We start from the raw sequence: 15,686 nt of genomic DNA, 5'->3' as shown, positions 1-15,686 counted from the left end.
TGAGGGGTGGAATTATACATAAACACAATATGCTGCAGCAATTCGGGCCATTTGTGTCGATCTTTCGGGCTTAAAGAACGCAATAAACTGCATAAGGTCTTGTTGAAACGTTCGCACTGCCCATTACCTGCAGGCCAATACGCCGTAGTGCGAGATTTTGTCATGCCATAAAGACTACATATACCTCGAATAATTTTACCCTCAAAGGATCTACCTTGATCCGAATGTAACCGTGCTGGCACACCATAATGGGAAAACCAATTATCTCTCAATACACGAGCCACTGTATCAGCCGTCTGATCTTTACATGGGACCGCTAGTGAAAACTTACTAAACACATCAGTCATAACAAGAATGTCCTCATAGCCTCCCTTTCCACGATCCATCTTTAAGAAATCTATAGCAAGAATCTCTTCGGGACGAAAGGCTAGAATATGACGAAGAGGGGGTTTGACCGTTGGTGTAGGGACTTTACTAGATACACAACTAAAACACTTGGAAATATGCGTACGTACATCACCGTTCATACCTGGCCAGAAACATCGACGCTTTAGAAGTTGTATAGTCCGTTGAACTCCTTGATGAGCCCATTTATCATGACATAAATCTATAAAAAGATTGCGCAAATTAGTAGGCACTAACAATTGATGAATTTTACCATGGATATCTTCATTGATCTCTCTATACAGAACTCCACAAATATCTCTATAACTTGTCCACTGTCTCAACCAGCCCAACATTCTAGAATTATCTGTATTGTAGCGGTCACCAGGACACCATTTTTCCATCCATAATTTCCAGATTTCTCCCAATTCCCTATCTTTCTTCTGACATTCTGCCAACTGCTCATGAGAGTAAGAAGGAAAAATAGACAATGCCTTGTTAATACTACGTGATGATTGATCAATTTCAATACATGGTTTACACTTATTAATTGAGGGATGAGAATCAACATATATATTAAGACATGAAGCGATAACTCCTAGATCTGACTTAAAATCTGTACACACGCTAATCGGACGACGACTTAAAGTATCGGCACATTTGTTGCTAGAACCTGGCTTATATTTGATTTCAATATCGAACATAGCTAACTGAGAGACCCATCTCATTTCTGTAGCGCCAAGCTTTGCAGTTTTTAAATGCGCTAAAGGATTATGATCAGTAAAAATGGTAACCTTTGAACCCTGAATGTAAGAAGCGAATTTATCCACCACTGCCCATTTTAGCCCCAACAACTCCAACTTAAAACTCGATAAATCAGGGTATCGGCATTCAGCACCACGAAGACTTCTACTTGCATAAGCAATTGGATGAAGAGAACCATTAGAGTCCTGCAACAAGCAAGCACCTAAACCTTTCAAACTGGCATCTACTTCAATAACAAATGGTTCATCAAATTTGGGATATACAAGAACTGGGGGTTTAGTTAAAGCATTTTTTAATTCAACAAATACAGCTTCTTCAATTTCAGTCCAACGAAACCTGTAGGCCTTCCCCGCTTGTGTGTCAGACAACCGGGTTACCAAATGCAAAGGCGCAGCAATTTTGGCATAATTACAGATAAACTTTCGATAGTATGAAGAGAGTCCCAGAAATGATTTAAGTTCAGTAATGCTGTTTGGCGTTGGCCAGGTCAGTATCTTTTCTATTTTCCCATAGTCTACAGCAACTCCAGCAGATGAAATAACATGACCCAAATAGGTTACCTCCGTCTTAAAGAAATCGCACTTCTTGCCCTTAACCTTTAACCCATACTTATACAATCTAGACAACACATTTTCTAATCTAGATAAATGTTGTTTAAACGAAGAAGAAAATATCAAAATGTCATCCAAGTACAACACAATCTGAGTCAAATTCATGTCGCCTAATACATATTCCATTACACGTTGAAATGTTCCCGGGCTATTAGACAGACCCTGCGGCATACGAACAAATTCATACAGTCCCCAAGGAACCCTAAATGCAGTTTTATTAATAGATTCGTCTGCCATTATAATTTGGAAAAATCCATGAGATAAATCTAAGGTAGAAAAATAACAAGACCCAGTGAGTACTTCTAAAACCTCATCAATGCGTGGTAGGGGAAATGAATCTTTCAACGTTTGGAAATTCAACTTCCTATAATCAACGCACATGCGCAAAGACCCGTCTTTCTTTTTGACCAACACAATGGGACTTGCAAATTCGCTCTTGGACGGCCTAATTATTCCCTGGTCTAACATTTCTTGTAACATAGACTTAACACTTGATATAGAATGAGGAGGAATACGACGATATGGTAGTCTAATTGGAGTTTCATCTTTTAAATTGATAACATGAGGAATAACATCACACTTTCCAACATCAAAAGCACTATGAGAAAAAACATGATTATATTTGGACAATAGGTTAGTCACTAGTTGAGTTTCCACACAATCAAGGTTACCGTTGATAATTACCCCAGGCGGTAACTGCTGGCTCTCAGAATTTAACTCGGTACCACAAAAAGAATTAGAATAAGAGTGATTAATGTCATATAACTTACGCACAGAACCAACGGATACAAGTCGACTTTGGGTGTGGTCACTAAATTTACAATCATCAATATCAGATTTTACACTACCGTCAACAATGTCTGAATGTGAATCACAAGGAACAGTCACGTCAGAATGTTGCAAAGAAACTAAGATACTTGATTCATCCTCATCTACTTGCAAAAGAATTTCAGCCTTTCTATTCCATGGAGCATCAACATGTGTAGCTGTTACCTGTGAAAGATCACGTAATAGATGGAAACCTTGTAATTCGCGTAAAATGTTACACCCAATCAAAACAGGATATTCATTACTATGATTAGTTACAGTGACAGCATCTGAAACTACCAAAAAGCTACCAGTTAACTTTTGTTCACCTATAACAATGGGAATTTCTACATATCCTTCGATTGGAACCTCCACCCCACAAACACCGATAACATTCATGAAAAGTCCATTAACAGATCCCAGCTCTCCAACAATTGACTTTAACTGCTTATTATAGACCGATGACGGAATTATTGAAGCTTCAGCCCCTGTATCCAAGATACAACCTAACTCAGTTGAGCCTATTCTAACGATAGTACATGGACTTCTGGCTACTAATTTATCTACTAAAACAGCATCGGAACATTTCAAGGATTGGGCGTTAGACATATTTCCATTATTGTCCGTGGCAACAACAGGGATATGAACTTCACGTTCAACATTACCAGTTGGAATTGGATGATTGGCTTGTGACTTAGAAACAGTATTAATTATATCTTGAGTAGGCGTATCTGAATCACTACGTTGGATACCCGGAGTATTAGAATTACTACTACGATTCTTATGTGGACATGCATATGAATAATGACCTCTTCCTCTACAAAACCAACACAACCCAGAAGGTATTTCACAATCAGATTTGGTATGACCATTTTTACCGCAATTGTAACATTTTAAAGGACCTGTAGAATTTTGATTAAACTTAGGTGGACTAGATATAAATTGGGAACGCTGAATTTCGCTAATTTGTTTCTTTAATGCTTGCAATTCTCGCTTTACTTCTGATAGTTCTGAGGGCCGTTCATTACATTCTACGCCATGTGCACGCGGATTTGTCCTAACAATATCAATTTTATACAACTCAAGAACTTCTTCGCGCATATCAAAAAAAGATTTTCCTCTAAAAGCTAGCTCAATGCGACGTAATTCACGCTTAACTGTAGGATCACGAACACCGTCCACTAAACGCTGCTTTAAAGTAGTATCTTGAAGATGTCTCAAAGCGGATTGCTCAGAGGGGCGAGACGCTTCGACAAGTTGGGAGTACAATTTCATTAAAGAAAGGCTATATTCAGCCAAGGTTTCACCCGGTAACAATTGCCTAGAATAGAATGCTGAACTATATGATGCAACAGAATCCTCCGATTTAAAAGCGAGTTCTAAAATTCTTATAGCCGCTTTCACATTCTTCCCATTTTCACACATGCTCATACTGCATTTAACCTCATCCTTCGCACAGCCACCAAGATGACTAATCAGGGTATCGTATCGATCATCATCGCCCAACGAATAATGATCACAATAAATTCGAAAATCTTCAAGCCATTCTTTTAACGTAAGGTCCCCAGGAGAACTTGGAACACCCTTAAATTTTACTAACTTAATCGGAGGAGCTTTCTGAACCGAAACGCCTTTTAAAACATTAGTTAATGCCGCAATCATATCATTAACGCCATCGCCGCTTGCAGCTGCTTCAGATTTAGATTCGCCTAGCGACATTGCAGAAGGTGAATTTGTGACAATATTATAGTAACTACAAATACTTTAAACACTACTACAATAAACAGAGTTTCAATACAAAAAATAAGTATCGTAAATGTAATACAAAAGTAACAATATTTCATATAAGGTAAGTATAAGCATCAATTCACAACATCATCTTAAATAACAACACACTGGCTGCCATGTCCATCGGAACAAAGATTCTGTAATATATATAAAACCATACACTTTCCGTTCTAAAATTAAATTAAGTTCATAAATCTTATCTGTCCAATACTCCTTGTCTTATGCACGATCCAGGGTTTGGTAAAACAATTGTTGAAAATACACAATGCAATCCTCCTTCAAGAACGCTTGAAACGTTGCATCCATCCTGTCCGTGACGCCAATTTGTCGTGGTTCGGGAATCCTTAATATTGATTTGCTAGGTTTAGACCATTAAGGTTTGGTTTGTGAAGCCATGTATCCCATGCAACAAAACAATACGCAAGATGAGGCTGCATTTACTCTGTATCATTTATTTTTCTAAACAGGAACAAACCCTGTATAAAACAACGTCATAATTATTATTTTTCCAGCAGTGTAATATAATTCAACAATAAAAACAATCACAAGCAAGCTTACTATAATATGGTCACTTCACTAATTATCAATTAGTATTACTGTATATAACATTAGTATTACTGTATATAACATTTAACGAACTTATACCTGGATCCAATACACCAATTTCATACTACTAATCACATCAACCTGGTAAGTTATCCAATTAACTTCAACATGGTATGTGATACAACTAACTTCAACATGTATGCTATCTAATAAGACAAAGCTGTATATCAAAGAGAAATTATAAACAGTGAATTCATTGTCGTTACAAATAATGAACGATAACAACTTAACTCGGTTATGCACATGGAGTAATACTGTAAAACATTATGGTTGTATAGAAAATAATTATCTACCCACAGTATTGGCGAGAATCCACACTTAAAAGAAATACAGTATATAACATGTCTTACTCAGACAACAACTAAAACAACTTCTGCAGAACCAACGCTCACGCAGCCTATTCGATATAATCATTCACCTGATATGCAAATACGCCCGCGAATACCAGTAGTGAACAATAGCAATGCAATGCAATATATTGCGCCACCAATAATGTAGGTATAAGAAACTTCGGAAGCTTTCCGATCCATTACACTAATTACGTCAACGAAAAAACTAGCTTAAACGAATCGTAGAAGATGCTGGTATTATAAGCTTAAATAGTAAATATACACCACGAATGACAAGGCGAAATCTAGAGTAGTAAATTCACTTAAAATGGGAAACTAACATCAATAAAATTAGATAGTCATATGTTGTTTAATTTACAACGTGATTTTTTTTTTAATAAATGTTCAGATTTGATGTTTACCATAATAACAATTAAGCAGTAAATTAAAAGAAGGTACCTATCGGTTAAACGTGAAACACTTGATTCAAAACAATAAAAAGAAAGCCGTGTGCACGACGGATTAATATTGTAATAATGAACGATAGAAAAATTTGAAAACTACATTAATTGCATTTAATTTGAAAAATATAGATAAATAAAGATTTTTTTTCGAAAAAAACACCAACATGTTTTTTGTCGAACTATAGGCCTAACTTCTAAATGTCAAACTGTGGCCAATTTGTTATCATAATGTATATCTTTTCATTGTTATCCGTAAAACCTGTTTTTACCACTAGGCGATTAATTTTTGTTAGCGCGCGAATCCAATGTTTTCGTTGAGAAAAAAAATCGCGCTAATCGCTGCGATTTACATTTCCACTGCGTGTCTGCTGAGCTTTTTGATTAGCATAAACGCGTCATAGCTCATTTACTGAGCTCTGATTGGTTGTGCTATTTTTGACAAACATTAGACATTCGAAAGTACAAAAAACAAGGCCATATACATATGGCTGCAGTCGCGTGCTCAAGTTAGTGTTTACCGACCGACCAACCGACCGACATAGTGAGCTGTAGAGTCGCGTTGCACGCACGCGGCTAAAAATTGAATTGGAAGTGTGATTCGTCGCAGAAATGTATTTCGAAGAAGAACATGCAAATACACATGCTTAAACGCTGAGGCTTTCGATTGGTGCTAGTCAAAGCTGTAAAACGAGGGAAAAAATTCCTCAAACAGATTTTTTAACTGTCCAATTTTAATATCCACAACCGACGATTATTTCTGTATGTTATCGTTGTGATGTAAATGGTGGTAAATAACATAACAATTGAGTCAATTCATACTTTCCTAGTAAATGAAACATTTATGGCGACCAACCGGATAGTATGCATTTATTACAAATTCTCATAATTATACCAATATCCAATATTCTGTGTACTGTTAAAAACTCTTAAACAAGACAAAAATATAAAAAATATTAAGCCCTATATATATATGCAATTTAGACTTAAAATATTATTGTTAATTATAAAGCAATAAGACCTACAGTTTCTCTTTAAAACCCCTTAATAAACAATTATATCGTAAAGATGTGAACAACTAAAATGTAAATATTGTAATCACCACGGCGTCTGCATTACAACTGTAGTTGGATCCTACTAAATGACATCATTAATTTATCTGAAACTTTTATTGAGGGCGTTCTAAATTAACTATACATACCCTTGCCAATTCTTCCAAAAGGATGCAGTGGTAATTTACATGTATTTGACATACGAAAAATCTGAAGAGTAATTTTGGCTTCATCCAAGAACCACGTTACCAGTTGTAATTCATTGTTTTCTTTGACACGGGAAAACCATGGATCCGAAGAACAAGATGATCATAGTACTTTAGTTTGATCATCGTCAAAAGCTCTGTCAACATCATTATGTACTTAATTCCTCCTATTTATCTGTATCCATAAAATTATGTAAAAACTTAAATAGACGTCTGACGTGGTAAAGATACTACAAATATAAAGTCATTATTTAGGGTTTTTAAATTTCTGAATACACATTTTCATCATTTGTTGGTTTATCCTTGTCATGGATCACGTCTGGTTCTGCATATACTCCATTTTCATGCATTTTATCATTGTCAGTTTCTCGCATTTCAATGTCTGGATTTAAATATACTTCATTGGTTTCTACATTTTTGCTAATGCTTTTAGCATCTTCTTCATTGCAATTTTTTTTCTTCAAGTAAACTGAAACGAAAAAGTTGCACATGATTAAACTTATAATATCAACAACAAAAAAACAACCCAACAAAGTATAACTTAACCCAGGCTCTACTGCACTGCCTTAGTGTGTTAACTACTCTAAAATGCATTGCCACAATGTAACAGCTGGAAGTGCCTGGCATATACCCATTGTTTACTATTAAGCAAATACCTAATATTTTGTTGTAAAAGTGCCCTCTATAATAATGAAATACTATGTTTTATAGCGCCCTCTCTTGTTTGGAAATGCTTTCATAGAATTTCCCAATATTTCAATTTCGAAATTATTTATTTTTGTATGTAATTACTGTAAAAAATATACCAACCGATTAAAAACAACACAATTAACATCAACACAGCGCATCCGCCGCCTGTAAGTGCGAAGATCAACATATTCTTGTCCTATTCCAATACAAACATGTCAGTACGTAATTTAATGAAAAAAAATACAGAACACAATACGTCAATACAGAAGAAAAGAGATTCCAGGATATCCTTAACCTCTACTCTTAACAAACATTTGGCAAACAAATTTATAGGCTGTATAATGTTTTCTTATAAAACAAAAATAAAAATAAAGTTAAAACATTAAATTACCTCATTGTCATCGGTCGTAGGAATATTCGTCATACCTTATAAATAAAAAACATTGACAAAGTATTACAAATACTCTGTAGCTAAAGAATTATTCTTATTTGGTTATGTTTTTTTTTATGTTAAAAACATACTATACATACTATATTTTCATAAATCGACAACTGATTTAGAACAGGACATTCAGCATTGAGTCAGTAACGTAATCCTCTGTGTAGATAACCTAGGAGACGAGTACAAGTAGTTACACAAGTCCTGAAATAACTTACTATGGTTAGGGATGCAAACTCTTGATCCAACCTCAACATATCCATCACATTTCAGGCATTCTGTTTGTCCTTCTTTGGGCTGGTAAAATTCTTCTGGACACTGCTCACACACTGCAGGTAGCTTGTCATTTCCTCGGTATGAACCTGGACGACAGTTCACTGAAATTAAATAATGGTTTACGTTATGTTTAAATATTACCATGTAATTAAGTGGAAAGTTAATATTACCAAATATCGGGTAAAGTAGAAAGCAGCTAGATGAATTACAAAATTTTATTATTTATAGATAAAAAATATCATTATCCTAAAGCATTATTAGTCGCGTGCAACGCGACTCTACAGCTCACTATGTCGGTCGGTTAGTCGGTCGGTCGGTATGTCAGTTGGTCGGTAAACACTAACTTGAGCACGCGACTGCAGCCATTATATGGCCTTGTTTTGCAATACTACTACTACTACTACTACTTTAAAATACTTTATTTTTATATAGTTTTAATGTAGGAATGTGAACTCACCACAAACATATCCATCTTTGTGAGCATATTGAGTGTTGGTACATATTGGTCCATTTATACCAGAGTTGAACTGTATCACCTCATATATTTCACCTCGATGTTCAAATAGCTCACCAGGTATCATTAAACGTTGAAGTTGATCAACGTTTTCACGAATACTTTCAAACTTGTCTTTTACCTGGTAAACTGATTTTTCTCGACTAGCAATTACAATGTCAAGTGATGTTGCATTGGTACTTTTGATGTCAAATGTGATCTGTGTAAGAAATGGCTTGCCAATTGGACTTGCTTCTCGGTAATGGAGAAGCTCCAATTCTAGGTCGTCATCATAGCTACTGATGACATCTCCTAGTGATTTGTTATTTGTATGTTCCGAACTTAAATATTCTACTCGGTAAAGCATTATGGTGATATCGCTTGAGAACTCTGGCATCGAGATTCCAAGGACGTTAAGTCTAGCGGGTTCCGAGAACCGATGTCCATGTTTGTTCCAAGCTTCACAAACATACCACCCATCGTTACTGAACTTTGGACTTATTATCTTAATACTTGAGCTATTCTGGCCGAAGATGGGTTCCATATCGAATGAAGTATTAGACTGGAAGTACCACCGATAGTGTGCTAATGGAACTGCTTTAGCTTCGCATGTGAAATACACACCATCGATATTGCCATGTTCTAAGGCAATGTCTTGTGGGTGTTTGAGAATGTATGGTGCGAATTCAACTGTCACTTCACAATTTAAAGACGAAACTGAAGTCACTACATTACTTGCATGACAATTGTAGCTACCAGCATCGGATGAATTTATTTGATTCAGAATCAGTGTGTTTGAATTCCTACCAATCAGGTTTCTGGTTATATTCAGATTTGTGTTGTTGATTATATTATAAACGACAGTTTCAATGGGTGGTTGTGTAATTATTCCATTTATTATATCCCGTTTTTTACGCAGTCTCTCATTTTGTCTAATCAATCTGGTTGTATCGCCGAACAGTTCTTCTGTAATAAAAAGCGCTGCATTGTCAACTGTATAATTTAAATTGTTGAAATCAATGATTATTTGAATCAGTACAGGAAAAGACGACAATGTAATGTCACAGACTATTGGAATGACAGAAGTATCTTTTCCGACAAGATCAATGTTAAAAGTTAGTCCGTTTAATTGTAAACTTTCTTCTAGTGATCCATTTATTTGGTGTTCTCTTATAGCCAACGCTGCTCCGAAATCTGTAGAAAGTTTATCCAATGCATCCTGAGTATTGTTAAGATGGTTCTGTGCTATCACAACTCTTTCTAATACCTCTTTTTCTTGGTTCATTGCATCGTCTAGTTCGATAAGTGCTTTGTTGAGTGCTGCTTCTGCAACTGATGCACGTACAACAGCATTATCAAACTCTTTAATTGGACCAGCTAAGTCAAATGTTGTTTTTCTAAACTGATCAAATAACTGACTTCGCAGTTTTCGACATTCTTCGTTATTCTTTACGCAATTGGCGTTAGGTATCTGTACACTGCAAGCAACTTCTTCTATTTGAAGTTTCTCAATTTGACCAATGACCTCATTTTTGACACATGTACTACACGAGTCAAACATAACTGTTATTTCAACTGGCTTTTTACACTCTTTGCAGCACTCACCCTCTGAATAGGACAGTCGTTTGCTATTTCCTATAGATTCGATTATGTCTGTTACACCATTAAGCCAGTTACCAGTGGCAACTCTGTACACTCCAATAATTAGCTTAAATGGGTTAAACCCGAAGGAATTAACTGGGGTTGGTACATAGCAAGTCCAACAACAGTTGGTTGTCTCATTAATAACTGTTGTTTCAGTTTTACCAGCACAACATTCGTATGATACAAGTCCAAACACATCTTCTTTGATAGTAATAATTTTACTTCCTGGTAGACAAACACCATTGCACTCATAAACTTCACATACATTATTCAAGTATTTCTCAATCTCTTTCGTTTCTTCGTGGGCATTTTCTAGAGATTGACGCACCATCTCAACCGCAGTTTTTGCTGCTAGAACTTCGTTCTCAGCAGACACATATTTAGTTTTAGCCTCAGCAACATTTTCATCTTTTAGAGCTGCTTCTTCTGAAACATCACGGAAGGTTAGTGTGGCTTTTTCAACAGATTTAACAGCTTGACTAATTCTTCGTTCACTGTCATCAACTGATTTCTGTGATAAAGAAATTATTTTGTCCTTGAGGATCCTTCCTAATGTCAATGAACCTTCAACTGAAATTTCTCCATTTACATTTAGTACCATCGATTCCAACGACCTCAGGTCAGAAGTAGCATTTGCTTGCATATCGAATAAATCCCAAAGTTTTCCAGAAAAACTGAAGTACATTTTCGTCATTTCTAATCGCATAGTCGTTACTTGTTCGATACCAAGAATATTTATAAGCACTGGAGTATTACCTTGCCAGTGGTTGTTAAAGGATTCTAACACTAAGCTAAACGTTGATTCTGCAGGAATACTGATAAATCTATTGAGCTTTTTGTTTGAATTGTATTCACCTGTCAAGCAGACGTTTGACGTATTTAAATCAATAATTGATTCAATTTGACCTGGACAATTCTTATATGAGTTTAAGATTTTGACTTCCAATGACGGAAAACAAAGGTGTGGTGATAAACAGACCTCGGAGTTTATGTAAAATCCTGACTCTAATGTACTTTCGTGAGCAAAAATATCTTGCACTTCAAAAAGAACCTGATTGCTGAGCTTCTCAAAGCGAGTTGTGACACTATGAAACTCTCTTTGTAAACTAGCATCACCGGAGAGCCTGTCAATAACCGACCAAAGGCTGTTCAATGCCAGTTTACTCTGCATACGTAAATCATGTAAAGAATCGCCAATTGTTCTCAGCTCTTGAGATTTTGCTGCATGGTATTTTTTCAGGCTTATTTGTAATAAATTGAGAGCAGGTTTTGTATTTGAGTACAGATTTCTATATTTAATCACATTGAGCTGTTCAACTAAATCATCTAGGTCACTTCGTATGTTTTCAAGAGCTTGTATAATGTCTGTTAAGGTATTAAGATCAGATTGAGTGTATAGAATTGGTGTCAAGTCATAATCTAGAAAGACCTTTACTGAACTGTTGCTCGTCTTAAGCAACCAGGAAAATGGTGTGTTGTCGAAAACACCCAATGACGTCGTCGATTCCATTAATATTCCTCGATCCAACGAATGCTCACTGACAGGATAACCTAATGAGTAAACCAATGCATCTTTAGAACACACACACTTAAACAATTTTCTAGTTAGGTTTTATTAATTTAAAAAATATCATACATTACATTTTCTAATTTAAAGTATTAAATCACGTATTATTTCTACAAATAATAATATAAATGAATAAAACATAATTATATTTCTTTAATCACAATTTTATTAGTTTTAAACAGTGACCACATTATCTTATCTGGCAAACAATCATGCTTAATAATAAGATATGAGAACACAATGCAGAACGACTAAATGTTTCAATCGAAACCTTTCCATTTCGTATTAAAACTCGCTCACTTGTTTCCGAATTCGATTTGCCGAGGTTACTTTCGGATTTTACGGCGATTTATACTTATTAAAAAGGTAGGCGAGTGCACCATCTAGTAGTTATTATACATTTAAAAATGCTGTTTAGCCATGAACTCGGGTAACATACAGCATCGCATCTTATTTGTAAGACGCTATTGGTGGCTTAGTTTTCAGAGGCTATTTGAGACGCACGCCGAATGGAAGCATTTTTTAGGTAAAGGGAGCTTAACCCCAATACCAATATCAATTTTTGTGACTTTAATCATCATAACGAAAAAATACTTACCACCTACAGTAGCATTCAAAGTTGGTAGCAGGTCTTGTTGTTTGGAAATGAAAGGCAACTCAATGTTTTCTCCTAACATTTTCCAGAAGAGGTTCATTTTGGAATTTCCAAATTGCTTGAAAACCCAACGTTGTATAAACAGATGACTGAATAACTATAAAAAAATAATACAACATATACTTGCTTGGTTATATTATATTTCTGAAATAGAATTATTTTAAATATTACAATATACATCTTTTAAATGAACACAATATGCTCACCTGATTTACATTTTCGAGAGAAACTTGAAGATCACCGCTACCTTCGATCTTTGCAGAAACTGTGTTGTTGATATAGTAAGAATATTGAAGATTGGCCAAAATGCTAATGTTGCTCTTTTCATTGATATTTGACTTCAGCATATTAGTTTTAGAAAACGCAAGATAATTGACATTCACCTCAAGTGAACGTTTGTGATCCACACCGTCAATGTGACTTAAAATATCTCTTGAACCTTCTGGAAAAACTAATACCACAGTTCCAGAAGTTATTTTACATATGCCTACTATAAAGCAGTACTTTCGTTTGAAAGGTGGTTTTGGCAAAGAAACACGTCTGCCTCCTAATGTAAGTTGTGTTTTGTAGAGTAAATAAACAGAGTACATGCCATCTTTTGTAACGGGTGCATTAGAACACCAGCCGATCGATTGTACATCAGAGCCACTCAGACTCAACGTAGAAAATGATGTATCAGCATTACGAGGATCAATGTTAATAGATATAAACGTCATCCATTCCGGCAAAACGTGTTCTAGTTGACGTGTGTAATTGCGATACAATGAGTTAAAATGAACAAAGTCCTGGATATCATCTAGTGTTATTTCTTCATTGTGACAATTGCTGAGTAATTTTGTTGTGGTCTGGCTGCTTCTTCCGATTGCGTGTCCAATGAGATTTAGTGGAAGCTCAAATGTTTCTGTTGCCAAAGACGTAATTCCATTACTTTGACCAGTAACTGTCTTCCACTCCTCAGTAGAAATAAAATATGTACATACAGACTGATCAAATAGTAGAAAACAACCCGAAGGTAGTTGGTACCCCGGTGTAAATATTTCTGAATTTATCTGAGAATGGTTCTGAAACACAAATATTTCGTCGTCATCTGGTGTAGTAAAACTATGTGATTCATCATGTCTCAGAATGTATGATATCCTTGAGAATCCTTGACTAATTCCACGAATAGAAACATAATGTGTGTTTATTTTCTCAGTAAAGAGAAGGTTCGATGGTTCAATTTGCACGTTTTTGGAATCCATTTCAATTGATAATAGAAGGGTTTTCTCCGTCTTCACAATAAATGTTAAATTATAAATTTCTCCTACCCAAATCTTAGGCCAATCAGGTGTTGTTACAAATCTTTTCTCACAGTTGTTCCCTACATACCCACTTTCAGAGCAGTCGCATGTATAACTCCTGATACCATGGTGTGATACTTGGCAAACACCATTATTTAAACATGGGGATGGCGTACATGCTTGTATTTCTATTTAAAAAATGCATTATAAAAACATTTTAATTTAACTTTTTATTTGATATCACCAGCCGTGATATAGCCACAAACTGCTTATTTTTAGGTCCGGCTAAATTTTTGGACGTGACAAAATATCTGCTTACAAAATAATATAATTATTTAAAATACAGTAGATAATTCCTCACCTTTACATACTGGAAATGTGATGTTCCAAACTCCAGCGAATAAACACTGTGTTACAGTATCACCTTCTAAGTAGAATCCTGAATCACACCCAAATCTACAGCGATCCCCAATTTTATTTTCGCATGGAAAATGAATGTATCCATTAACTGGCGATGGCACTTCAGGACATATAATCTCTATAAATAATTCAAAAAATAATAGTACGTATTACATACTGACCTATTATATTACATTATTGTTTATATATTATGCAATTTTATGGGTTTAGTACGTATCACTTGCCGTGCATTATTTGGATGTCTCCTTACAGTTGGTGTGGGGTTGGTGAACATCCGTGTAATATAGGATACGTTTTGATATGGAACAGAGCAATATTTGGGATACATGAGAGACTTGGGAAACATTAGCGGCCAAATTCCGATTGCCATAATTTTTAATGGGCACTGTGGCACCCAGACAAATAATTTATATTACATAAAATGTAGAAAACAAACCTTCACATTTAGTAGTTTGACCACTCCAAACACCGTTTGATAGACACTGTCTTACTTGAGTACCTACCAGGCGATGACTCGTTTCACATTCGAATGTACACAATTCCCCTGTTGTAAATCCAGTACAGATTCGATTTCCCATGAACGGTACACCGATTTCAACACATGGATTGGCTTTAAACGATAACGATTTTTTATATAACAATGCGATTTTATATACAATAATTAGTTGAACAAAAAATTATTAAATTATTATTTAAATCATAATCGTAATATGTTGAATGATGAACGAAATCAAAACATACCTGTACATCGTTTTCCATCAGGTTGAAGTGTCCATCCGGCATTGCAATCACACCTGAAGCTACCGATTGAGTTTAAACACAGTTGGCCACATCCATCGACGCCACCTTCACACTCATTAACATCTAAAAAAACATTACATTTTTTTCAGATATTAAGACTTTTTTCTAACACTAAGCGAATCAAACATTAATGTGTTTTTTCTTTTCATCACAAATAGTATGTAAACTGAATACGCATGCGCATAAACCAACGCTTTCTATCTTTGCGAGTATATTAGTTTAGAGGTAACAGGTGTTATTTTATTATTTTTGTGGTAGATTGTTAAGATCAATTACTTTACTCTCAAATTGGTTTTTTGTCAATGAGGATCAGGTATATTTGAAAAAAGTAATTCTGTTTTCGATTTAATGTTGTGATTACATTTAAGTTAAGTTAAATGTTATTTCTAAAAAATATTACTGTCTGTAGTTA

At 35.3% G+C, this 15,686-nt stretch overlaps 3 protein-coding genes across 3 annotated transcripts; all 3 read right to left on the bottom strand.

Moving 5' to 3' along the window:
- Positions 1–550: 550 nt before the first annotated feature.
- On the bottom strand, positions 551–4,286 carry LOC144853007 (uncharacterized). Its single transcript, XM_078711062.1, has 2 exons — positions 693–4,286; positions 551–607 (listed from the first exon to the last, which is right to left on the bottom strand). The coding sequence occupies exons 1-2, from the start codon at positions 4,284–4,286 to the stop codon at positions 551–553; spliced, it is 3,651 nt and encodes a 1,216-aa protein (XP_078567188.1).
- A 2,189-nt stretch (positions 4,287–6,475) lies between these two features.
- LOC144851710 (uncharacterized) lies at positions 6,476–11,453 on the bottom strand. The gene is made up of 5 exons (XM_078709301.1): positions 8,872–11,453; positions 8,357–8,515; positions 8,091–8,125; positions 7,820–7,895; positions 6,476–7,478 (listed from the first exon to the last, which is right to left on the bottom strand). The coding sequence occupies exons 1-5, from the start codon at positions 11,255–11,257 to the stop codon at positions 7,270–7,272; spliced, it is 2,865 nt and encodes a 954-aa protein (XP_078565427.1). The 5' UTR covers positions 11,258–11,453; the 3' UTR covers positions 6,476–7,269.
- On the bottom strand, positions 11,338–15,452 carry LOC144853006 (uncharacterized). The gene is made up of 8 exons (XM_078711061.1): positions 15,449–15,452; positions 15,215–15,337; positions 14,910–15,083; positions 14,415–14,591; positions 12,980–14,241; positions 12,717–12,870; positions 11,531–12,102; positions 11,338–11,406 (listed from the first exon to the last, which is right to left on the bottom strand). The coding sequence occupies exons 1-8, from the start codon at positions 15,450–15,452 to the stop codon at positions 11,338–11,340; spliced, it is 2,535 nt and encodes an 844-aa protein (XP_078567187.1).
- Positions 15,453–15,686: the final 234 nt, after the last annotated feature.

The sequence above is a fragment of the Antedon bifida genome, chromosome 9, assembly GCF_963402885.1.
Source record: "Antedon bifida chromosome 9, ecAntBifi1.1, whole genome shotgun sequence".
NCBI lineage: Eukaryota > Metazoa > Echinodermata > Crinoidea > Comatulida > Antedonidae > Antedon > Antedon bifida.
This window is presented reverse-complemented; position numbering and strand designations above follow the sequence as displayed.